Source organism: Engystomops pustulosus, chromosome 3, assembly GCF_040894005.1.
Source record: "Engystomops pustulosus chromosome 3, aEngPut4.maternal, whole genome shotgun sequence".
Classification (NCBI taxonomy): domain Eukaryota; kingdom Metazoa; phylum Chordata; class Amphibia; order Anura; family Leptodactylidae; genus Engystomops; species Engystomops pustulosus.
Genome location: NC_092413.1, coordinates 152,852,209 through 152,879,422, shown reverse-complemented (window position 1 = coordinate 152,879,422; position 27,214 = coordinate 152,852,209). Strand labels below are relative to the sequence as shown.

General features: G+C 40.8%; 1 protein-coding gene across 2 annotated transcripts in view; it reads left to right on the top strand.

The window, feature by feature from the left end:
* The window catches only part of LOC140122120 (probable cation-transporting ATPase 13A5), a 103,057-nt gene that overhangs the window by 8,387 nt on the left and 67,456 nt on the right, over nt 1-27,214 (top strand). For both annotated transcript variants that reach the window (XM_072142608.1, XM_072142609.1), the window contains exons 2-8: nt 16,926-17,099; nt 17,315-17,446; nt 21,196-21,266; nt 21,345-21,425; nt 23,286-23,355; nt 26,477-26,611; nt 26,700-26,772. In XM_072142608.1, coding sequence (XP_071998709.1) covers nt 16,926-17,099; nt 17,315-17,446; nt 21,196-21,266; nt 21,345-21,425; nt 23,286-23,355; nt 26,477-26,611; nt 26,700-26,772 — 736 coding nt within the window. The remainder of the gene's footprint in view (nt 1-16,925; nt 17,100-17,314; nt 17,447-21,195; nt 21,267-21,344; nt 21,426-23,285; nt 23,356-26,476; nt 26,612-26,699; nt 26,773-27,214) is intronic.

The window sequence follows — 27,214 nt, the reverse complement described above, 5'->3', positions numbered from 1 at the left end:
AACAATTAAGACGACAATAAAGACACAGGCATCATTTGTTGCATCTTAAGGAAGATCTTAAAAGACCATATGGTGGGAGTTTCCAAGATGGACACAAAATGGAGTTATGAGTTTTAATGGGTGGTAAAACGTATAAAATGATACGTGGCATAATTACGTCTGATAGCTTATTGGCAATATCTTGTGGTTTGGACATCTGGAATTGTTCAGTTCTCAAGTTAGACCTAAAAATGAGAAATCTGGTGCCTCAATAACATAATGGAATGTCCTTGACCTTCTACATATATTCTGAGGCTAGGATAATTGTACAACTGACTGGGGTAAGATGATAACATACCTCTTAGCTTAGCTGTGTTCGTGCATATGCATCCTAATCATGTATATATATGAGTATATAATATACAATATTAAAAATCTCTAGTCAGAACTAATATAAAATATTAGTTCTGACTAGAGATGAGCGAACACACTCGTCCGAGCTTGATGATCGTTCGAGCATTAGCGTACTCTAAACTGCTCGTTGCTCGGACGAGTATTTCGCCAGCTCGAGAAAATGGCATCTCCCGCCGTTGTGATTTTTGGCGGCCAGAAACAGAGCCAATCACAAGCCAGGAGACTCTGCACTCCACCCAGCATGACGTGGTACCCTTACACGTCGATAGCAGTGGTTGGCTGGCCTGATCAGGTGACCCTGGAATAGACTAGCCCCTGCCTGCGCTGCTCGGATCATTCTCTGTCTGGATGCCGTTAGGGAGAGAGCTGCTGCTGGTCAGGGAAAGCGTTAGGATGTTCTATTAGAATAGTGTTAGGCAGGAGTGATTCTACAAGAACCCAACAACCCTTCTTAGGGCTACAATAACGTTATATATTTTTTTTTTATTTGCTTGTGGCTGGGCTTGCTGGCACTAGTAGTGCAGCTAGTACCATATTGTGAGGAATTTGCAGGGAGACTTGCGACCGTTGTGTTTAGCTCTTAGTGACACATATATCCACCTCAAACACCGAAGTGGGACAATTTATTAGGGGTTTGATTTGAATTAGGCACAGTCTGCTGATTTTTTTTTTTTTACGTTTATTTACTTTTATAACTCAAAGTCATCAGGCACAGCACAAAATCCAGTTGTGTGCTGTCAGTGTAGGTTAGAAACTAGCCATAGCAATAGGATAGCATTGTTTTGTTTAAAAAAAAAAAAAAACACACAAAAACAAAACAAAAAAAAAATTTACAGTTTACACTTTAATTTTGAAAATGTTTAACCTGAGGGCTAGGGGTAGAGGACGAGGGCATGGACGTGGGCGTCCAACTACTGCAGGGGTCAGAGGCCGTGGTCCTGGGCGGGGTGAGACACCATCTGCTGATGAGGGAGCAGGGGAATGCCACAGAACTACACTCCCTAGGTTCATCATGTCTCAAGTTACTGGAACTCATGGTAGAGCACTGTTGAGGCCAGAACAGTGCGAAGAGGTGATGTTGTGGATTGCGGACAATGCTTTTAGCCATTTGTCCACCAGTCAGTCTTCCACGCAGTCCACCCATGTCACCGAAATCAGCACTCCTCCAGCTCCTCCACCTCAGCCTCCTTCCCCCCAGTCTGCCCCCTCCCAGGAAAATTTGGCATTTGAACCGGCATACTCTGAGGAACTGTTTTCTGGACCCTTCCCAGAGTCGCAAACCACTTGTCCGGCTGCTGCTGAGCTATTTTCCGATGCCCAGGTTTTCCACCGGTCGCAGTCTGTGGGTGATGATGACATTGTTGACGTAGTGGAAGAAGTGTGTAAAGAGGTGTCGGACGATGAGGAGACACGGTTGTCATACAGTGGTGAAGTAGTTGTCAGGGCAGGAAGTGCGAGGGGGGAGCAGACTGAGGGATCGGAGGATGATGAGGTGACAGACCCAAGCAGGGTTGATAGGCCGGGTGAACACAGTGCTTCTGAGACGGAGGAGAGTCCTATTCCAGAACAGGTTGGAAGAGGCAGTGGTGGGGCCAGACGGAGAGGAAGGGCCAGAGCTGGTGCATCAGCGCCAAATGTTTCACGTAGTCAAGCTCCCGTGGCGAGGGCTAGATTTTCAAAAGTCTGGAGGTTCTGTCACAAGAGACGGGGGAAGAAGATTCCCTTGTTGATAGCCAAAGCACCCTCAGGTCTGTTTCTCAGCGCATATCGGAGGAGGTGGAGGAGGATGAGGAGGAAGAGGAGGAGAATGTTGGCGAGACAGAAGAGGGGAGCATTGTTCAGTCCTTCACTGTTCAGCGTGTATGGGCAGAAGAAGAGGAGTTGGAGGAGGAGGAAATGGAGAGTCAGGCCAGTGAGGGGAGTGAATTATTGCGCGTTGGTACTCTGGCGCATATGGCAGATTTCATGCTAGGCTGCCTATTCAGTGACCCTCGCGTTCAAAGAATTTATTCCAGCACCAATTACTGGGTATTCACTCCCCTGGACCCACGGTACAAGCAAAATCTTTCCACTCTCATCCCTGGAGAGGAAAGGAGTGTGAGAATGCATGAATACCAGCAGGCCCTGGTGCACAAGCTGAAACAGTATTTCCCTTCTGACAGCGCTTGCGGCAGAGGGTGTACTTCTGCGCGACAAGTAGCGAGGAAGAGTAGGCGAGCAGGCAGCTTGTCCAGCACTGGCAGGGGTACGCTTTACAAGGCCTTTGCCAGTTTTATGTCACCCCAGCAAGACACTGTCACCTGTCCCCAGTCTCGGCAGAGTAGGGCTGATCTTTACAGAAAGATGGTGAGGGAGTACGTAGCTGACCATACCATCGTCCTAAATGATCACACAGCTCCCTACAACTACTGGGTTTCAAAGCTGGACATGTGGCACGAACTGACGCTGTACGCCTTGGAGGTTCTAGCCTGCCCTGCCGCTAGCGTGTTGTCTGAGCGGGTTTTCAGTGCAGCTGGTGGCATCATCACCGATAAGCGTACACGCCTGTCGACTGACAGCGCTGACAGGCTGACGCTTATCAAGATGAATAAAGCCTGGATTTCTCAGGATTTCCATTCTCCACCAGGTGAAGGAAGCTCAACCTGAATAATTTATGCACTCCTCCTCATTTTCCTCCTTCTCCTCCTCTTTGTACACTAAAGCAGAGGAAACTGGCTATTTTTTGCCAGGGCCAACTGGCTCTAGCTATAGTACTCTATGTATTTAATTTTTCTGGAGGGCCACCTACCCGGTCCTCTGTTTTAAACAATTTTTGGGAGTGCCACATACAGGCACTCAATCTATGTAATTTTTCTGGAGGACCACCTACCTGCTCCTCTGGTTTGAAAACTTTTTTGGACTGCCACATACAGGCACTATCCAAATTAAATTGTCTCCATAGCAGCCTCCACACGTAGTCTTTTAAGCTGCCTCCACACGTTGTCTCCATTGCTACCTCCACACGTCATCACCATAGCTGCCTCCAAAAGTCGTCCATATAGCTGCCTCCATACATCATCCCCTTAGCAAACGAGCTGTGTCATGCAGAATTTTGGGTTGTTTGCATGGCTTCCACATCAAACTTGTTAACTTTGTCTCCACCCTGCTGTGTTATCCACAAAATATACTGGCAAACTGTTATCATTTACCGATATTATTTCAGCGCTTCTTGCGCATCTGTTTACATTCCCCTCACCCGCCATAACCCAAACTTATGAGAACACTACTACACTTGATCTTATACAAAAGGTTCTTAGAAGTGCTGTTTGGGGAGGAGCCGAGAGACAGGGGCTTGGATAGGCGAAAGCTCGCCTGGCAGCGGATCGCCAGCTCCATCCCAAGATCCAACTAACATAGTTTTAACTGCAGCACCTTTAATCTACTACTAGTTCACTGCCTCCATACATCGTCCCCTTATCAAACGAACTGTGTCAGGCAAAATTTTGGGTTGTTTTCATGGCTTCCACATCAAACTTGTTAACTTTGTCGCCACCCTGCTGTGTAATCCACAAAATATACTGGCAAACTTTTATCATTTACCAATATTATTTCAGCGCTTCTTGCGCATCTGTTTACATTCCCCTCACCCACCATAACCCAAACTTATAAGAACACTACTACACTTGATCTTATACAAAAGGTTCTTAGAAGTGCTGTTTGGGGAGTAGCCTAGAGACAGGGGCTTGGATTGGTGAAAGCTCGCCTGGCAGCGGAGCACCAGCTCCATCCCAAGATCCAACTAACATAGTTTTAACTGCAGCACCTTTAATCTACTACTAGTTCACTGCCTCCATACATCGTCCCCTTATCAAACGAGCTGTGTCAGGCAGAATTTTGGGATGTTTTCATGGCTTCCACATCAAACTTGTTAACTTTGTTGCCACCCTGCTGTGTAATCCACAAAATATACTGGCAAACTTTTATCATTTACTGATATTATTTCAGCGCTTCTTGCGCATGTGTTTACATTCCCCTCACCCGCCATAACCTAAACTTATAAGAACGCTACTACACTTGATCTTTTACAAAAGGTTCTTAGAAGTGCTGTTTGGGGAGTAGCCTAGAGACAGGGGCTTGGATTGGTGAAAGCTCGCCTGGCAGCGGAGCGCCAGCTCCATCCCAAGATCCAACTAACATAGTTTTAACTGCAGCACCTTTAATCTACTACTAGTTCACTGCCTCCATACATCGTCCCCTTATCAAACGAGCTGTGTCAGGCAGAATTTTGGGTTGTTTTCATGGCTTCCACATCAAACTTGTTAACTTTGTCGCCACCCTGCTGTGTAATCCACAAAATATACTGGCAAACTTTTATCATTTACCAATATTATTTCAGCGCTTCTTGCGCATCTGTTTACATTCCCCTCACCCACCATAACCCAAACTTATAAGAACACTACTACACTTGATCTTATACAAAAGGTTCTTAGAAGTGCTGTTTGGGGAGTAGCCTAGAGACAGGGGCTTGGATTGGTGAAAGCTCGCCTGGCAGCCGAGCACCAGCTCCATCCCAAGATCCAACTAACATAGTTTTAACTGCAGCACCTTTAATCTACTACTAGTTCACTGCCTCCATACATCGTCCCCTTATCAAACGAGCTGTGTCAGGCAGAATTTTGGGTTGTTTTCATGGCTTCCACATCAAACTTGTTAACTTTGTCGCCACCCTGCTGTGTAATCCACAAAATATACTGGCAAACTTTTATCATTTACCAATATTATTTCAGCGCTTCTTGCGCATCTGTTTACATTCCCCTCACCCACCATAACCCAAACTTATAAGAACACTACTACACTTGATCTTATACAAAAGGTTCTTAGAAGTGCTGTTTGGGGAGTAGCCTAGAGACAGGGGCTTGGATTGGTGAAAGCTCGCCTGGCAGCGGAGCACCAGCTCCATCCCAAGATCCAACTAACATAGTTTTAACTGCAGCACCTTTAATCTACTACTAGTTCGCTGCCTCCATACATCGTCCCCTTATCAAACGAGCTGTGTCAGGCAGAATTTTGGGTTGTTTTCATGGCTTCCACATCAAACTTGTTAACTTTGTCGCCACCCTGCTGTGTAATCCACAAAATATACTGGCAAACTTTTATCATTTACCAATATTATTTCAGCGCTTCTTGCGCATCTGTTTACATTCCCCTCACCCACCATAACCCAAACTTATAAGAACACTACTACACTTGATCTTATACAAAAGGTTCTTAGAAGTGCTGTTTGGGGAGTAGCCTAGAGACAGGGGCTTGGATTGGTGAAAGCTCGCCTGGCAGCGGAGCACCAGCTCCATCCCAAGATCCAACTAACATAGTTTTAACTGCAGCACCTTTAATCTACTACTAGTTCACTGCCTCCATACATCGTCCCCTTATCAAACGAGCTGTGTCAGGCAGAATTTTGGGTTGTTTTCATGGCTTCCACATCAAACTTGTTAACTTTGTCGCCACCCTGCTGTGTAATCCTCAAAATATACTGGCAAACTTTTATCATTTACCGATATTATTTCAGCGCTTCTTGCACATCTGTTTACATTCCCCTCACCCGCCATAACCTAAACTTATAAGAACGCTACTACACTTGATCTTATACAAAAGGTTCTTAGAAGTGCTGTTTGGGGAGTAGCCTAGAGACAGGGGCTTGGATTGGTGAAAGCTCGCCTGGCAGCGGAGCGCCAGCTCCATCCCAAGATCCAACTAACATAGTTTTAACTGCAGCACCTTTAATCTACTACTAGTTCACTGCCTCCATACATGGTCCCCTTATCAAACGAGCTGTGTCAGGCAGAATTTTGGGTTGTTTTCATGGCTTCCACATCAAACTTGTTAACTTTGTCGCCACCCTGCTGTGTAATCCACAAAATATACTGGCAAACTTTTATCATTTACTGATATTATTTCAGCGCTTCTTGCGCAGCTGTTTACATTCCCCTCACCCGCCATAACCTAAACTTATAAGAACGCTACTACACTTGATCTTATACAAAAGGTTCTTAGAAGTGCTGTTTGGGGAGTAGCCTAGAGACAGGGGCTTGGATAGGCGAAAGCTCGCCTGGCAGCGGAGCGCCAGCTCCATCCCAAGATCCAACGAACATAGTTTTAACTGCAGCACCTTTAATCAACTACTACTTTACTGCCTCCATACATCGTCCCCTTATCAAACGAGCTGTGTCAGGCAGAATTTTTGGGTGTTTCACCAGATACATAATGGAACTCGGCCCATCTGTCACCGCCATGCTGGAGACCTGAAGTTGCAATCATAGCAGCGCAATATGGATGCCCCATACTGTCGCTCTTAATCATGGAACCATTTCCGACAAAACATTTAAAAATAGAACCGCTATCCTATTCCATTATTCCTAGTTGAAATATTCAAACGACCCCGTCTGCTTTGAAAATTATAATTTTTTCAAAGTAAACGCTTCTGGCCCCCAGGCCCATTTTGGGTGGGGAGGAGCCGAGAGACAGGGGCGTTGACAGGCGAAAGCTCGCCTGGCAGCGGACCGCCAGCTCCATCCCAAGATGAGGCAGCCTCAGAGGCATCCATGCATACTGCCCCTGCTGTTTCCTGTCCATTTTGCCTCCACAGCGTCCACCAATTTCTCCATGCGCAACTTTCAACTCTCTATACCCCAGACGCTGGAGCACGAGAGGATATGCAGCACATCATCCCCTTATCAAACGAGCTGTGTCAGGCAGAATTTTCAGGTGTTTCACCAGATACATAGTGGAACTCGGCCCATCTGTCGCCGCCATGTTGGAGACCTGAAGTTGCAATCATAGCAGCGCAATATGAATGCCCCATACTGTCGCTCTTAATTATGGAACCATTTCCGAAAAAACAATTAAAAATAGAACCACTATGCTATTCCATTATTCCTAGGTGAAATATTCAAACGACCGGGCCTTCTTTGAAAATTATAATTTTTTCAAAGTAAACGCTTCTGGCCCCCAGGCCCATTTTGGGTGGGGAGGAGCCGAGAGACAGGGGCTTGGACAGGCAAAAGCTCGCCTGGCAGCGGACCGCCAGCTCCATCCCAAGATTAGGCAGCCTCAGAGGCATCCATGCATGCTGCCCCTGCTGTTTCCTGTCCATTTTGCCTCCACGATCCTCCACAGCGTCCACCAATGTCTCCATGCGCAACTTTCAACTCTCTATACCCCAGACGCTGGAGCACAAGAGGATATGCAGCACATCATCCCCTTATCAAACGAGCTGTGTCAGGCAGAATTTTCAGGTGTTTCACCAGATACATAGTGGAACTCGGCCCATCTGTCGCCGCCATGCTGGAGACCTGAAGTTGCAATCATAGCAGCGCAATATGGATGCCCCATACTGTCGCTCTAAATCATGGAAGTCGTCTCCTGGCTGCCTCCACATGTCATCCCCTTATCAAAAGAGCTGTGTCAGGCTCATTTTTCGGGTGTTTGACCAGATACGTTATGGAACTTGGTCACTATGTCGCCACCATGCTGTGTTATCAACTAAATATACCGTCCACCTTTTGTTGACATAGGAAATCATTTCAGCGCTTCTTGCTCACCTCCTTTGGTTCCTCTCTGCCACCCATTGGTTTGAAGCCTGATTCCATTTAGGGTATGTCGCCATGACACTCTCTAGCCTGCCGCTGCTGCCGCTGCCTCTGCATGCCGTCCCCTATAGTGTCAGGGTCAATTATTGCATGTTTTAGATGCTATCTAGCCTCATTCGGTCACTCTGTCATGGCCATGCTGTTGCCCATCATTTTGGCATAATGGTACGATTAAGCAGCCTCAGAGGCATCCATGCATGCTGCCCCTGCTGTTTCCTGTCCATTTCCATGGTGTTTCCATCCTTTTCTGAGGTTCCCAGGTGTTTGGCCAAGCTTCCCTGTGCAGAGCCTTGGTCCCCTTGAAAAATGCTCGAGTCTCCCATTGACTTCAAGGGGGCTCGTTATTTGAGACGAGCACTCGACCATCGGGAAAAGTTCGTCTCGAATAATGAGCACCCGAGCATTTTAGTGCTCGCTCATCTCTAGTTCTGACCATTACGCTCACACAGCTATTGCAGCTGCTATGGAGCCCACAGTGTCATGGGGCAATGGCATCCTACTTGACACATTAAAGAGTGGAGGATGTACACCATAACATATCTATAATAGTGCACATCATCCACAGTATACATCATGCAGCATGAGTCAGCAGCTTGGAAAAGAAATGTAAGGAGAGAGTAAGGGGTCAGGAGAACAACAGGACTGGGAATCTCCCATCCTTGCGTCTACGTCCATACAGGGATGGTACTGTACTTTGCTGCAATAGGTCCAGGGTGCAGCTACATCTTGTTGTAGTCCCGATACTGGTGACAGCTGACTGAGGAGAGTCAGTGGATGCTGGTGTAAAGCAGGCAGAGGACAGGCGAAGGTGAGCAGCAGAATCCAAGCTATCATCCAGAAAAATACAAAGGACATAACATAGAATAGATACATTTGCAGGCAACTAGTTACTTAGACCTATAATACTCAAACATCTTACTGTGGGGAAGAAACATTGTATCACGAGCTGCTGACTGGGATTGACAGTAGACAATGTAACTTTAGATACACTGGATGGACAGATGACCATAATGTGAATGGTCTTAAATGTAGTGGTAGTTTAAATGTAGGAATGTTCCAATTTTTAGCAAAAAAAAGTCTGTAAAATAAAGGTTATACACGTTTCCAATTTCTCTTCTTTATCAATTCTTCACAGTTTTCTAGATCTCTGCTTGCTGTCCTATAGAAAACTAATATGTTTATTTCCAGTGGAAGTGAATCTGCCACCTGGTCATATAAGTACATGAGTCATTACTATCATACAGCTCTGATTACTCTCTGTGATATAATGAGCCGTGCACCCCTGTGTCCTGCACAGCTTTCTGTCCACCTGTAGTAAACATAGACCCTTCCTACAGAAGGAAAGAGGGGTTATCCAGCACTCAGCCAAATCCATACAATAATTCAGTGAAGTTAAAATCACAAATTTATTCCATACTTTTAAAAAACATTTGCCATGACAAAGAAAAGAAAAACTGACACGTTTCAGATCTAAGTGATCCTTAATCGTAGTGATGCAAAAACATGTGAGCTACTAGCATTATATGGAAAATACACCAATAATAGCCAGATCCTTGTCCTGATATAGCAGAGGTAGGTATTTTTGACGATGTTAATTACATCTTAATATTGTCTGGTATATCTTTCAATATACCAAAAGGGATTTTTTTTCCCCCCATTGAATATGAAACATCAGACCACGGTACTGACCAATCAGAAGAAGAAACAACAAGGACTGCATACAACCCCAGACATCAAATAAATGGATCTACAAAAAACAGAGAGACGAGTACTAATGCAAAAAATGCAGGGCAGGAAGAAAACACTACCACCACAAGATTCTTAATCGAATCGCCGCAAGAAGTAACAGATCCAAACTTGGACCCCAGTGTAATCAACCTCTCAGCGTGCTATTTGACAAAAGCAGAAATTTCTATATTATCAAAGGGTCTCAATTTCATCCCTTTACAGGACATGGACTTGTACGACACTATATGTGATGTGAATAAATTCAAGAGACTACTCACGGTCAAAAAACATTTTTTTATATAAATGAATCGGATGCTACGGATGAGAATTTCTATCCAAACACATGTCCGACCTCCTTCTTAAATAACCGGGGCCAAAGAGAGTTCAAGAACAATATGAACTTCACCTAGTGGATCTAATGACAGAAACAAATCAAACATGCATTACGAATACTTCAGAATTAATCAAAACGAAGAATCCCTACTTGTACCCGATTCAAACCAGAGTACCAGTAATGGACCATTTCCAAAAATGTAGTAGAGGAGGAATTAACAAAACTGCAAACAGAAACTAAAATTAGAAAGAAAAAATACAATCTTACAAAAGAAGAATCTAGAGCTAACCATAATTTACAACAGAATCCTTCTATTATAATAAGAAATTCAGACAAGGGAGGATCAATTGTCATCTTGGATAAAGCACTTTACAAAAGAGAAATTAATACTATGTTACAGTATACAACTACTTACAAAAAATGTACATACCACCCAGGAAAAATGATACAGGAAAAACTATCCAATTTAATAAAGGAAGGTATCACATTAAATCTTTTTTCTGGCGAATTTCTATTACCCAAATACCCACAAGATCCTTAACTTTATGCCCTCCCAAAAACACACAAAACAGCTTTCCCTCCTGCTTTAAGACCCATTATTTCGGGAGTTAACTCCCTGTTGGAAAGAATGTTACAATGGTTGGATACAATGCTTCAGCCTTTTGCCCAGAGGGCACCAGGGTATATAAAAGACAGCTTTGAGGTGCTCAAATTGTTAGAAAATGCCACTTGGTCAGAGAATCACATTTGGGTTACATGTGATGTTGTAGCCCTTTAAACAAGTACAGCAATTTTTCAAACACACTGATTCAATATATCCTTGACATATTGTGATTTCTCCTTTCTAATAATGTTTTCATGTTTGCCAATGACTACTTTTTACAATAACAAGGTTGCCCTATGGGCTCAAAATTCTCTCCGTCTTTGGCAAACATTTACATGTCCTGGTATGAAGAACTCACTTCTTCACTGAGAATAACCCATTTTCCATCTATATTGAAAGTTATAGCCATTATATCGACGACTGCCTACTTATATGGACAGGTCCAGATAAATACATGCCAGATTTTGTACAGTACTTAAATAACAATGAGTTTAATCTTAAATTCACCTATAATTTTTCCACTACAGAAATCCTGTTTTTGGACATTTTATTAACAAGAAAATTAATTCACACAGCCAAAATAGAAACCAACCTTTATAGGAAACCTACGGCAGGAAACACTTTACTTCACTCTATATCACATCATCCCCCACATGTAACACAAAACTTGCCCCAAGGGGAATTCATGAGAGCAAAAAGAATTTGTTCTACAGACAATATGTACATGGACACGTCCAAAGTAATGTGTACACGCCTCAAAGAAAGAGGGTACAACAAATATCAAGTAACAAGAACAATGGAAAAACTAAACTAAAAGAACTAGAAAAGACACTTTATATAAAAAATGCAACCAACAAAAATTGAGACAATTACCAACTAACCAAACAGTGTTTGGCTATTATACTACAGAATGGTTGCATATTCATTTCAAGAAACGCCCACTCAATAGACTCTACTGTCTCAATAAATGACTTTTCTGCACTGGACAAAAAAACAACTTGGTTACATACAAACAGGTAGTCACAAATGTGGTGGCTCAAGATGCAATCTACGCAAGTTTATAGAAGTCACATCTAATTTCATGGATGCCAACAATCATATTTACAATATAAAAAAAACTTTTGAATTGTGAGTCTGATCACATTGTATACTTTATCAGATGTACAGACTGTCAAGTCACTTACGTAGGTTGCACCATCCAAAAATGAAAAATCAGAATATCGGAGCATCTTACTGATATACGCAGCTCTTCTTTAAATTTTGCAACAAACAGGTCCGGTGCTTCGAAGCATTTCAAAGAAGTACGCTCTGGAGACACTAAAACTCTCAAAGTAATGCCTATAGAAAGAGTTGATAGACCGAAAAGGGGCGGAGATTGGATGAAGAAACTACGGGCCAGAGAAGCTTTCTGGATCCTGATACTAAACACACGGATACCAGCAGGACTCAACTATCGTGGAGATCTTATGTATATTTATTAAATTGTATCCCTATTTTTACCTTTAGATGTAATTCCTCTTCACCTTGTGTTTCATCAGATGCATTCACCTGTGAACAAAATTGTGACGCATTTCTGGGGTGTATTGGTGTATTTTCCATATAATGCTAGTATCTCGCTTATTTTTGCATCACTACGATTAAGGATCGCTTAAATCTAAAACGAGTCAGTTTTTCTTTATTTGTCATGGTAAATGTTTTTTAACCCCTTCCCGACGCGCGCCGTACTAGTACGGCGCGCGCCGGGTCCCGGTACATGGAGAGGGCTCGCGGGCCGAGCCCTCACCATAGCCGGTAAGTCTTTGCTGCATATTGCTAGCACCGATCGCGGGAGCTTTCACCGCGATCACCTCCGGCAATGCTGCCGGAGGCTTCAAAAAGATTGCGCCGCATGGGCGCCGCCATCTTGGCGCGGATCTTCGCTCCCCGATGACGTCACGGGGAGCGGTGATCCGTTGCCATGACAGCATCGGGCCTCACGAAGGCCCGAAGCTGTCTCGTTTTAACCTATTCATTACAATGTGCTATCAGCACATTGTAATGAATGAGGAGTAAAATCCCCATATACTGCCATATTGCAGTATGGCAGTATATGGTAGGATCGATCAGACAACCTAGGGTTAAAGTACCCTAGGGAGTCTGAAAAATAGTTAAAGTAAAAGTAAAAAAAAGTTAAAAAAAAAAAAATTATATTAAAAAAACCTAAAAATTCAAATCACCCCCCTTTCCCTAGAACTGATATTAATATTAATAAACAGTAAAAATCATAAACACATTAGGTATCACCGCGTCCGAAAATGTCCGATCTATCAAAATATAATAACGGTTTTTCACTGCGTTTAACCCCGTAACGGAAAATAGCGTCCAAAGTCAAAAATGACATTTTTTTGCCATTTTGGAAAATATAAAAAAATTTATAAAAAGTGATCAAAAGGTAGCACAGTCCTAACAATGATAGCAATGAAAACGCCATCAAAAGTCGCAAAAAATGACACCACCCACAGCTTCGTACACCAAAGTATGAAAAAGTTATTAGCGCCAGAAGATGACAAAATCAAAAAAAAAATTTTTGTAAAGGAGGTTTTAATTTTTTTAAATGTATGAAAACATTATAAAACCTGTACAAATGTGGTATTCCTTGTGATCGTAGCAACCCAAAGAATAAAGTAGACCTGTCATTTGGGGCACACAGTGAAAGCTGTAAAATCCAAGCCCACAAGAAAACGTCGCAAATGTGTTTTTTCACCATTTTCACTGCATTTGGAATTTTTTTCCCGCTTCCCAGTACGCGCCATGGAACATTAAATACCGTCACTACGAAGTGCAATTTGTTACGCAGAAAATAAGCCATAACAGAGCTCTTTATGTGGAAAAATAAAAAAGTTATAGATTTTTGAAGGTGGGGTGTGAAAAATGGAAGTGAAAAAACTAAAAAAGGCCAAGTCGTTAAGGGGTTAAAAGTATGGAATAAATTTGTGATTTTAACTTCACTGAATTATCCTATGGATCTGGCTGAGTACTGAACAACCCCTCTTTCCTTATGATACCAAATACGGACTCCGACTCAGATACTCTGTGCAACGGTCTGTTGGGACATCAGAGAGGTGAGCTGAAAAGAAACTTTTGTTTTTTCTTGTAACGCTTCCTACGGAATTACAGCAAGCAGAGATCTGGAAAAGGAATTGATACAGAAAGTACATTTAAAACTTGTATAACTTATCATTTATTGGCTGAAATGGGAACACCCCATTAACAATCTGGTCATTAAATAAGCAATGTTCATTGTGGAGTCTTGAGGTAGGAATAGAACTAAGCATGTTGAAACTTGTATTCCGTATTATGCTGCTACTTTGGGCCACAATTAACTTCATAGTGTTGAGCAGCTTATATTTAATTACTTATTCTTTATACATCAAACAGAATTTCTTTTTGCCCTTTTACATGACTAAAATTCCTTTAGCCTAATACCATTCTGCACAGACATTCCTATGCTACTGTAGTTTATAAATATATTTAATTATGTGCTTGCAATTTGATTTAAATATTCAGAATTTCTCTTACATCATACTTCGGAATACATGCAATATACTTTTAAGTGGCACCATTTAATATTCCATGCAATGTACTAGGAAGATGGAAAAAATTTAAATGATTTGGAATTGAAAAAGAAAAATACCAAATTTTGTTATGTTTAAGTATATTTTCAAAAAATGTAATCTTTTGTGCATAACAAACTTTATAAATTTGTAAAATAAAAACACGTTAACAATTAACATTTTTTTTGGCATTGACTGAGCTGTGCAATGGATTCTTTTTGTAACGACTTTACTTTTTATTCTACTTTTTGGAAGGCAGACATCAAATCATGGATTTTAGCAGGACACTTTGCTAGAATTGTGGTTTCTGATCTGAAGCTGCAGTCGGGGATGGATGAAAGGGGTTGGCCACTTTACCTTATGTGTAGCTTCCCTGCCACTTGAAGAAAAAAGGGCACTCTCTTTGCAAAATATACCAATATGCTTTCCAGGAAAGCATTGCTTTTTGGCTACCTAATAAGGCACGCTTTTTCAGAAAGCCTAATGATTTGATGTGGTGCTCTCTATAGTTAGGCATCTGGAATATATAAATATATATGTTTGACTGTTACACCAAAACATGTCATCAGACATGAAAAAGTTATGCTTGATTTTCTACGTTGGTGCATCAGGAGAAGATTGTGGATATGTGCCCTGAAGCTGCTGGCTCCTTTTCACGCCAGGTTCCCCCTCCTGGCCATCCTGAGCATGCTCAGTTACTTACCTTATACACTGAAATACATGTGTATTGAGGTGTAAAGGCTTGAGCAAGCATTCAGATGAATGCTTGTACAAGGCTAGGCCTGGAAAAATGTAAAAAAAAATTTTAAAAAGCAAAAATCATTTTATAATAATTAAATAAATAAAATAAAAGTTTCCTAATCACCACAGTTACAAATAAAAACCAAATAAAGTATTTAAAATACAAAAAACTTACATATTTGCTATCACTGTGTCTGCATTAATCTGTACAATAAATTTAAATATTGAACCCACACTGTGAAAGACGTAAAAAAACACAAAAAACTTCCCGTAATAAGTGTTTAAAAAAGCAATCACAAAGTTACACACCATTAAATGAAAGGACTGAAAAGAGCAACCAGGTTTGTCAACAGGAAAATACGGAAGTTATGAAAAGTTGTTGATACTAAAAGAAAATGCAATTTTCTCCAATATTGGTTTCACTCATTAAAATTGTATAAATGAGGTACCAGTGTAGTGAACCAGAGACTAAAGATAAAATATTATTTTTATGTTATGGTGAGCAGGCAAAAAAGTGCTTAAAAATCCAAAATAAAAATTGATGATATTGTTTGTGTCCCCCTTGAAATAGTTAATAAAATCTCATAAATAAGCTAAAGGCCCCCAACATGAATTATCTATACATTATATCTCACCCTGTAAATAATAAGCCCTCATATGTTCGCATTACAAAAAAAAAATGTATAGCATGTACAATGTGATGTTGCAAATCTACTTCCATTCCATGCCAGGCTGTGTGCTCACACATCAGTTTACTACAACATATCATATGGGGTATCGGTACACTTGGGCAACAAATGTTGCAGAGCATTTTATCATTTATAGAAATGCATTTAACACATACCCACATTAAAGGCTTCAGTCACTGAATTGAATTGGTTCAACTATTCAAAAATAAAAATGAAAAATATAACTCTCACAGCAACCTGAATTGCAGCTAAACAATCTTCATCCAATTTCCAAGGGAAACATAGACATTCTAATTAAGAATAGACTCCTATTCAGACAACAGGATCACCATGTGTCTTCTCCTCCTTCTCCTGTACACATATAACTCCTCCGATTGTGGTGCCACTACAGGAGATAATGTATACACATAGTTTAGCCAGTATGTATTTAGTGATTCTGTCTAAAGGTCAAATACTCACATTTACAACAAATGAAAACAGCTTTAAAAACCACATCGATGTGTGTTTGCCGGTCATCCATGCCCGACCCTGGGTTTAGTCTGGCTTATCAATTAAATTTGGCAACTAACATGAAGTACAATGTGTCACAAGAAAACCGCCTCAAAATCACCTGGATATGTGAAAGTGTTCCGAGGTTATAACCAAATATTTTAACACTTGTCGGATTCTTAAAGTAGAGTCTGGTCATTAAGCTGAAAGCTTAATTTTAAAGACGGGGATGTAGGAAAAAGGTGAAGGTCAGTAGTATGCTCGGGAAAGTCACTAGTCCATTGTGTGAAAATTTTGAGGCCATTAAAAGTAGTAAGGGAGAAGGGGGATTAAAGGGAGGGAGCCTGTAGGATGTATATATTGGATTCATCATAATGGGTAAAGAACAACACTTCCCAAATATGGGAGTTATTAGATGCCACTGCCTGTCGTAGAGGAGAAAAATTCAAGTTTTCTCCACTAGCTGTGGAAATTAATGATGAGAAGGCTTCCGGAATAGTTTGACCCTGGACTTTTCCTGGGTTTAACCCAAACTAGATCACATTTCAACGTGGATGAAATTATTGTGCATGAACTATAAACATCATAGACAGGAAAATACTTAGGAAACATTTTTTAATGTATTTAAGGGTTGCCATGAGGGGTACGGTTGAGGTTCAAGATAAAGTTTAAGCAAATCTGGTTTTATATCAGGCCATTTAATTCTTTTATTATTTTTATTTTCAGGAGATATTTGGATACAAATCAGAGAGATGGAGGAAAGTTTTATGTTTCCTGGGTTACATATTTTCTTTAGGACTCCTTAAGTTGTTCTGTTATTGGAAACCAGAGCTGGATGTTTGGTGTCACTGTGTTCCATGTAATTTAGCAGATGCTGATACAGTCTTGCTACGATCCACTGTAAGTACAGTATATATATATTCAGTTATCAAATGAATATGAGTATTAAGATCTTCTTGATATGTTGTTTTACAAAAACGCCAGATTTTTGTTTTTGGTGCAAATTATTGCACTAGGCTTCCATTTGCTAGCCCAACAGACTTCCAACCTAGAACAATGTCGATATGTTACCTTATGCCTCTACATTTCTTTATGGTTCTTTTACCATTGTCCAGGGAGAACTTAAAGATTACATAAAGAAGTCGGTGATCAAGGTCAATCTTGATAGAACAGCAAAACCGGGGAATCCAGTTATAAGCGATGAAAGTTCTATTTTATTTAAATCCATAATGGAACCAGAAGGCAAGGTAAATGTGTCTATTTTGCATAGAAATGTTCATTTCATAAAAACAATTGTGATAGTTGTTTAACCTGGAGTCTGTGATACTCTAGATTCTTCTGTAGTCCCGGTTATATAAAGAAACCAGCACTACATTATAGTCATGGAGTAAAAGAATTACAGACCCACAGAATAAACTAAGTATTACTGGTATGTTGTTGCTAGGACATCTGTATAAAGTAGAAAGCCAGCATGGTTCAGCCTCCTCTAGACATTTCTTATTAGTTCCATAAGTATTCATCAGAGGTGTCTGTGCCTTTGTACCTCAGAAAAATAGAATCGGTTTACTTGATGTCACCAAACTATTACATGTGGTGAGAGAAGCATTTTTTTCACGTTTCATTGGAGATCCACTTTTCCTCTTGCTGCAAAGGATTTTTCCAATTACTGCTGCAGCGGTAACATTTCAACACATGAGTGACCAAGTAAAATAAATAAATATTGGGAAATGGTCTATTCAGCAAACAAATAGAGGGAAAATCAAGATAGAGAAGAAGTGTGAGCTCTGAGATTCCCACAACCTTGGTCCCTGTCTATTTGCTGGCCCTAAGCCAGAGGTGGACTGGTAAATTAAAGTTGCCCCGGAAAATAAATTAAAAGTGGCCCCATGTTGTCCATACTAGCAATAGGGGGAGCCATAATAAATAGGTAGGATCAGCAAACTTTCAGTTTTAAATACAGTGGTGGTAGATGAGCCAATGCCATACCTTCAACCTTTTAAAATCGTGCTACAGGATGCAAACGAATGAAGCGCACTGTGAATGTGTTCATGGGGACACCCCTCTCTATTTGACTAGCCGTTCCTATTGTAGTGTAATGTCCTATTTTAGATACATGTGCACACTCTTTGCTGCTAATACCTCATGTCTGCAACCTGATCAGCACATAATGTGTGCATGTCACATATGAGGTCCTTAAATACTCTGATGAGGGTGTTGGAAAAATACAAAAATAGTAAAGGGAGCATGTTCTAATGACTGGAACAAATGCACAAATACTAAGCAAAAACTTTCAGTGTTAGAAGGAGCAGAACCCACACAGCATCAGCGGATGAAAACTCACATAAATAGGTGAGTAGGTGTATGGGGGTGTATGATTAATACATGAGAAAAACATAATAAAGGAACTTCATCAAGTAAAGCCTGCATTTACTCATTGGCCCACATTTACTAAAACCAGTGTAAACTGTACTATATGCAGTTTGCCTGTGTAGTGTGTAAAGGACTCCAGTTTCAGGATTTCTGGCGCCCTTGCTTCATAAATCTGGCGCAGCCTGCACTACTCTGATAGAGTGCAGCAACTTTTTTTGGTGCCCTTGTAACATAGGGCTTCTGACACAAATCTCTTGGACTTTGCATGATAAATATGGCGTACAGTCTGACTGAGCAATGGAACGTCCCCTTCAGTGCAGAAATTTGTGTTGAAGAATAGTGAAGCCGCGCCATAACAAGGTTGTGTGCGACACAAATGTGTATCAGGCACTTCTTAAATATCTGTGCAAGCAGTTTGCACCTAAAACAATGTGCAAACTCCTCCAGAAAACTAGGGCATGATCCTTAGTAAATGTGCCCCATTGGGCGAGATTTATAAAAAGTGATGTAAACTGCCTTTGTGGTCAATTATCTGGAACGATCTGTTATGTTATGGAAAGAGTGGACACAGTTGCAACTTTGCAGGCGTTGTAATAAATGTGTCGCAAAACCAGACTAAGCACCACCACTCACCTTTAGGTGCACAGATTTCTAAAGTGTCAGACAAAATACAACCATAACACAAAAGTGGTGGAAAAACTTCATAAATACATGTGACCACACACATGTCTAAAAACATTCTTTTTAGTGCAAAGATAGACAAAGAAAATGTTGCAAACAAAATGATATAACTGGGCCATTGTGTTTACATTGCTTTTACTCCATTTTAACAATGTGTTTATGTAGATGTGATAGTAGTATAGTTCTGGAGTTCTGAGAAAAGTACAAAGGCAGAGACTGGTAGCAGGTTTGTGTAGCCAGAATGCTGACAAAACAACATTGGATTGCAAATCACACACACTATATCTGATTACATTGTAATGTAATTGAATTTCAAAGAGTAAATCCAGCCCTTGCTCAATCCACTCCTCTGCTCTTAGTCCATAGTGATTTGCTTAACTCTCTCATTAGTCTAATCACGGACAATTGAAGAGGACCACAGAAGATCAAGATTTGCTGCTTGAAACTCAGTGGGGCAGATTTATTTACCCGGCCCATTCGCGATCCAGCGGCGCCTTCTCTGCGGTGTATTCGGGTCCAGCCGGGATTCACTAAGGCAGCTCCTCCGCCGTCCACCAGGTGGCGCTGCTGTGCTGAAGAGCATCGAAACGCACTAGAATACACCGAGGCCGGCTGAGTGAAGGTAAGTGCAAGCTCCGGGACACATTTTCCGCTTTTAAATGCAGCAGTTTTTCCGAATACGTCGGGTTTTCGTTAGGCCACGCCCCCCAATTTCCGTCACGTGCAATCCGGCGCCGATGCGCCACAATCCGATTGGGTGCGCCAAAATCCCGGGGCAATACAGGGAAAATCGTCGCAAATCGGAAATATTCGGGTAACACGTCGGGAAAATGCGAATCGGGCCCTTAGTAAATGACCCCCAGTGACTTGGTCAAAAGAAAGGGCATGAATTGGGAGTTGTACCAAATGTTTACATGGGGACTCTCGACTCAGATGACGATAATAGACACAAACATGACTTGTGGATCCGTGCTGGCAAATTTTTTAGAGACTTTTTAAACTTGACTTTCGTGTGATCTGAGAAATGGATTTTTATAATAAAAATTAGTTTAAGGGATAATGCACATGTATGCAGTTTGTGGAAACGGCCATGTATGTCAGCCCAACCCCACGGACTGCATGCCTTGCACAGGATGGAAGCCCAAGCATTATATAAAAAATGATGCAAGGATCAGCAGACGAGAAGTCCTTGAATACCTTGCAAGACTTCCACCCTGTATAAGGTATACAGTCTGCTGGGCTGGACCTACAAACTGGCCCATATTCACAGACTGCACACGTACGTGTGCATGAGCCCTAAATATTGCTGCAGGAACTTATAAATAGAATAGTTTGAATGTACCATATTTTTCAGACTATAAGGCACACCAAGAATCCTTTGATTTTCTCAGCAATCAAAGGTGCACCTTATGGTCCAGTGCCCTTATATATGAATCATAGTTACAGACAACAGCTGCCCAGAACTTATAATCAGGTGCGCCTTATAATCCGTTGCGCCTTATATATGACCCTAGACGTTTTATCAGGCATTTTTTGATGGTGTGCCTTATAATCCGGTGCGCCTTATAGTCCAAAAAATACAGTAAATACCTGATGACATGTTTTCTTTAGTTACACAAATGGAAATAGCCAATACTTTCATTTGTGTAATTTCAATCATTTCAATGATAATTTAGTTTATTTGTTATACTATAAAGCAGATATTTCATACATAAGGAAAGGAATTGGCCATCCATAGCTAAATCTGCCAAATTTAAAGCATTTCAGGTAACTAGGAACCTTAAGTCATAGATAATGTAACTGTGAGATGTCTAAATGGCTTCACTGTCCTCATATAGAAAAGAGATTTCCTTGCTGCAAAACATTTTAATAGAGTTATGTGTTACTGTTACAGATGATCTATAAATATACAGTAGGCTGTTTATGGATTTTACTCTTTTATCAGGTGAGATATATACAAGTGCAAAAAATACGTTATGTCTGGATCCCCTCTGAGAGCAAGTTCATCAAAACTGGGTGAGTAGATCAGAGCTACAAAAGATTCTAAAAATATATTATGTAATCTAAAATCCATGGTGCTCTTTTTTTCATTAGTGTTTTGGAGGAAAGCCTTTCTTGCTCAGATATACACTCAAAATATGGCCTTGGTTTAACCAAAGAAGAGCAAAAAGTCAGGTATGTGCACCTTATCAATTCCACATCTCTATCCAGCCTGTTATATCTATCAGCCCTATTTTTACAATGCTCTCCTGCTTCTCCTTCATTAGGCGGATACTTCCTAGTTGTGAGATCAGCTAAGGGAACTGAGGCAAGAGCAGCTTACCCCACTTCCTATAATGCTAAGTGCTTTCACATGCAATAGCACAAGCCACCCAGACAGGACACTGAATCTTAGGCTGAAGCCTCTCCTCAGTTTTACTGCTGTACAACACAGATGTAACATTAGGCTGACAGATAAATTCAATATCAAATTTATTTGCTCACATCTATATTAACATGCATTACAGTTACAGTGACCTTAAGTTATGCTGTGATCAATACATTCACTGTATATACACCTAAGCATTTCTACACAGATATACATATAATCTAATAAAGCCTTATGACGACCATGATATATGATGGATGTATCAGCCAGGCTGTTCAGCAGATGCCATGACTCTCCCCTCTTCCCAGGACAGCAGGGGAAGATATACTGAGTGTGGTAACATGAGAGCAGACTGCAGACAGGACAGAGATGACATGCATCTCAGTTCTTGGCTTCATCTTCTTATTCGGCAGAGGCACGGGAACAAGCACATTGCAAAGCCCCAACCCTTAGCCCTCTGCTGACCCTCATCCTGTTACCTCCTGTTGCACAATATGGATTTTTTTTAGCAACCAGATTGCACTGCAGAAAGGAGATGGGCTGAGGCAGGCAAAAAGAAGAGCATTAGCAAACAGCTGCAATATCATTATTTATGGTATATTGACAAAATTCCACATTTACATCTTTAGAAAAAAACTTTATAAATGAAACAGTTACACTGTAAGGCATTTTCTAATTATATGTAGTAAATTCCCTGATATTTACACAATGATGTTATATTAGTTCCTATGTGTTAAAAATATTTTGTTGGGTGGAATGGAAACTTAACAGGAAACATTTAGCAAATAGATTTTACCCTCAGATCATGCTGACGGAAAGCAGTAGGTAGCAGAAAGTACTTAAAGGGGACCTACCACCACGAATCTACCTATAAAGGTAGATCGGGTGGTAGGTGGATCAATAGGACGCGAGGATAGCCCTTTTAAGGGCTAATCCTCACGTCCCCGCACTGTTTTGTGAACTTATATTAAAGGTTTATGCTAATTTTGTTATGCGGCTACTGGGGCGTGGAGTAGCCGCAGCTGTGGCTACACGGCGCGGCTACTCCACGCCCCAGTAGCCACTTTACCCCTCCTACCCACAATCTTCGGCGCGCAGCTGCATGGAGCCCTCGTCCGGCGATCCTGCCGTCTGCGCAGGCGCAGAACAGCAGGCCCGCCCCTGTTTCAGAGCAGTGACCACACGGGCGTGGTCCTGCTGTTCTGCGCACAGCTCCATGCAGCTGCGCGCCGAAAATTGTGGGTAGGAGGGGTAAAGTGGCTACTGGGGCGTGGAGTAGCCGCGCCGTGTAGCCACAGCTGCGGCTACTCCACGCCCCAGTAGCCGCATAACAAAATTAGCATAAACCTTTAATATAAGTTCACAAAACAGTGCGGGGACGTGAGGATTAGCCCTTAAAAGGGCTATCCTCACGTCCTATTGATCCACCTACCACCCGATCTACCTTTATAGGTAGATTCGTGGTGGTAGGTCCCCTTTAAGGTCCAGTAGAACAAAGCAGACTTTAGATGAAAAAAGTTTTCCATCCATGGAATATAGGAAAATTGAAAGCAAAATATATTTAAAACTGCTTATCATTTGATTTTTCATTGGTTAATATTGACATTACATGAAAACAGAATACCATGTATCCAAGTGTTTTTTTAACTCATATTTTATTTGGGCAGACAACAGATCTGTGGACTGAACACAATTACAGTAAAAATCATTCCTGTATGGAAACTGCTGTCAAAAGAGGTAGGATAGTAGATGTATTAAATATACAATATCTACAATCTATTTATTGCATGTTACACTAAAAGAATGTCAGCATATAAAATGTAGCAGCAAGGATGTGAGGAATCTTCTACAAAATATAAATAAAAATTATAAAAATATTTAGACCCATTTTGTACCAGTATAAATGCTATAAATCATATATTTTTATCATTTTATTTAGAATAAAAAATAACATAATGAACAATATTAATCTAATTTGTTTGTTTCTGTTGAGATGGCAAAGCAATATAGTAAAAAGTTTTCCAAGTCTAAGTGTTACATTTACAGGGCAGTTTACTATAGAAAAATGCCTGAGCAGTGCCATTTAGAGGACTAAATGCCTCTAAATGCCTGTCACTGGCGATAATCACTGTTAACACTTTAAATGCCAGTGCTGCCAGTGGCACTTAAATGGCAATGACCCAGTCTTCTTATAACTATGTAACACCCGGGTGTTAACCATTTAAGTGCTGTCTGAGAGCAACCATCCTTGTTTTTGCTACCGGTACTTGAAAGGTTAAGACCTATGAATGAAGTGTTTACTGGCATTAATTTTTTTTAATAACATCCAATTGAAGAAATGTTTACATGTGGCAAATAAATTCAATTAAATTTAAATGCCCAGATGGGAAAACCCCTTTAAATAATGTGCTGCAGATTGCACCAGTTTTCATATATCTGGGCCACTGATTTCTATAAGCGTCAATTTTCCACAAATGAGATAAGAAAAAAGTGCATGCTCCATTATTTTCCCAGTGGACTGCAGTTTATTATTATTATGAGCCAAAAGCTAAAAAATTCTTTGTGCTATGTTAACCAGTCGTTAAACAGATAAAAGTTGAGAGTCCTTAGATGTTTATACCTTTTACTGGGCAACTAAAGAGAATGATAGCAATTAAAATATTTCGAGACTACTCAGGATTTCCAGAACTTGCATCATGTTACACTTTGCATTTCTTCAGAACTTTAATCTGCTGGAAAAAAAAAAAAATCCTAATTCTTAACAAGAGCCAATTGTTAGAATTCTTTCAATTCCAGAGTATTTAAAAGCTGTAATTCTATCAGGCATGGACCAATCTAAATTTATCCTTGTACTGCATATTTTATCTTTATCAAGACAGCAACATCACTTTATTTTTATACATATGATATATTCAGGTGTCTATAATATGCTTGTAAATATTAAAATAAAGCAATAGGCATAACATCAATTAAAATGAAAGTAAAAACTCATTGGTAGAGGAAAGGTTAATAAAAACTCTCCGTCTCGTTCAATGCTAAATGGGAAAAATATTGCTGAAACGTGACAATATTTTACTTAATGTTTTAAAACAAAAAAAAAAAACTTCCAGGATAACAACTATAGTTATAAGACCACGGTCTGAAAACTAAAGGGCAATTTACTGACATTTAAGTCATTTAAGACATTTAAGTTCTGAATATGTCACAATTTCTAGAGCAAGCCATTGACTTTGTTAAGTTTTGCCTGGTAAAGCCCTGCCCAACACTTGAAATGGGCAGAAAAGAGAGGTACAAGATAGGCCAGGTCTTCTTAGTCTGCCAGAATTATTATAACCTTCACTTGAAACTCGTCTGACATAGTTTAATCTACCATCAAAATCAAGTATGATAAACCAGGAGCATACATAGATCCAGACACTGTGACTGTGGTAATCTTCTAACATTTCTTATTCATGGCCTCCTTCCTTTTTAAATCAAATTTTAATATTGTGCTGAAAGGCTACTTGGGGTGTTACCAAAGCTCCTCCATGTTGCAGATTAACAGGCTGTCTCAGTGCACAAGGATGAACCAGAATTATTAAGAGACATAAACCTCTTGATTATTCTGGTGAGTCTGGTTTAAGCCCAACATTAAAGTGGGTTATCCGGGTGTTAAAAAATACTGAGGGCTGGGGTGGGCTAGTTAAACATAATAAACATGTACTTACCTCGTCTGGCGCTACCGATGTCCCGTGCCGAGGTCCGTCTCCTCTCTGCACCGGTTTGTATACAGGTGCGCACAGGGAGCTTCCGGCCAGCCGGAAGCTCCCATCCGACACCATCTCCCACGCTTACAACCCTGAGAGATAGGGACGGATGGGAGGAGCCGGCCACATCGCGGACCGGAAGTTCCCTGTGTGCGGCTTCTGTGCCCTGTAAACAAACAGGGGCACGGATCAAACGGACCGTGTCGCGGGACATCGGCCGCGCCGGAGGAGGAAAGTGCAAGTTTATTATGTTTAACTAACCCACCACAGCCTGGCCCTCAGTCTTCTGGCAGACTTTGCACGTTCTTTCATGTGCAAACTGCTTGCACATGTATTTAAGGAGTGTCCGAGACACATTTGTCATACACGCAACATTTTGTGGTGCACACAGCATTATACCTGAGGTGACACAAAATTGTGCACTGAAATGGGTGTTTCTGATGCTACGTTGGACCGTGCGCCACATTTAACATGCAAAGTCCAACAGAATTATGTAGCACCCCCCCATGTTAAAGGTGCACCAAGAAAAAAATGATGCATTCTGTTGAAGCAGAGCAGAGAGCGCCAGATTCATGAAGAATATGCGCCATAATTCATGAATGTGGCGCACCCTGCACACTACACAGTGACACATAAGGGGAGATTTATCATAAGTCTCTTAGATTAGAACCATTCTAGTTGCCCATGGCAACCAATCAGGACTCAGCTTTCATTTTCCTACAGCTGCTTATAAAATTAAAGCTGAGCTCTGATTGGTTTCCATGGGCAACTAGAACAGCTTAACCTCAGATACTTGATGATAAATCTCCCCCATAGTGTCGTTTGCAGTGCTTTTAGTAAATGTGGGCCTATGTGTTTGCCAGGGAGTTACTCTTAGAAATGTAGAAATGTCCCTTTTAAAAAATGCAACTCAAAATATTGTCAAAAAAGCAATTAGTGATTGGCCACTGTACCGGCAGCAAAATTGCTTTCTTTCTGCTGAGCTTTTGGGGTTATTAATTGTTTCAGGAGAATAGGAGAACAGTCTGTTGGACCAGTAACATGTGAAATTATAGATAAGGATATATTTTTTTTTTATTTTTGCTGCTATTATTCTTCTTTCTACTTCCCAGGTTTTTAACCCATTTTATGTATTCCAAGTTTACTCATTAAGTATATGGATTGCTACATCATACATTGAATATAGCTTGGCAATTTTATTTATGACCATTATGTCTATTTCTGCGACAGTCTATAATTTAAGAAAGGTATGTACACATATATTTTGTTTAAAAAAATCTATTTTTTAATTTTTTGCACTTAATAAAATTTATACATATTTATTTTCCTCTTTAGCAATCAGTTAAATTGCACAGAATGTCAACATCGTATAACAGCATTTTGGTTTCGGTTCTTCATAAGAATGGAGGTAAATAGTGAGATGACGGATTTAGTCTGTTATTATTACATATGTAGCAGTGTGTATGTTGGTTGTGTTTAGACATGAGCAAATTTCTAAAAGAAATTGATTTGAAAAAATTCTGCGAATCAGTAGAATCAAATGAATCGAATCAATCTGGAATCTGGAGTTTGTAACGCCGTGACCAACCTCCTGGAGCCCTTTTGTCTTGGTTGGTGCAAAATCTATGTCAAGACTGGGAGCCTCTTAAAAAGTAGCTGTCTTTTTGGAGCCCTGACTTAACCTAGATGATCAGGTCCTTTCTGTGCTGAACCAGAGTTGCATTTCCCAGGGAGTATCCACCATATGGCACCTTTCCTTGGAGAGTGGGACCCTGAGAATGGACTCTCTGCTAAGACAGAATGAGCAGCAAGTGCATTTCAGAACACGTTCAAGATAGTCAGAAAGGCCT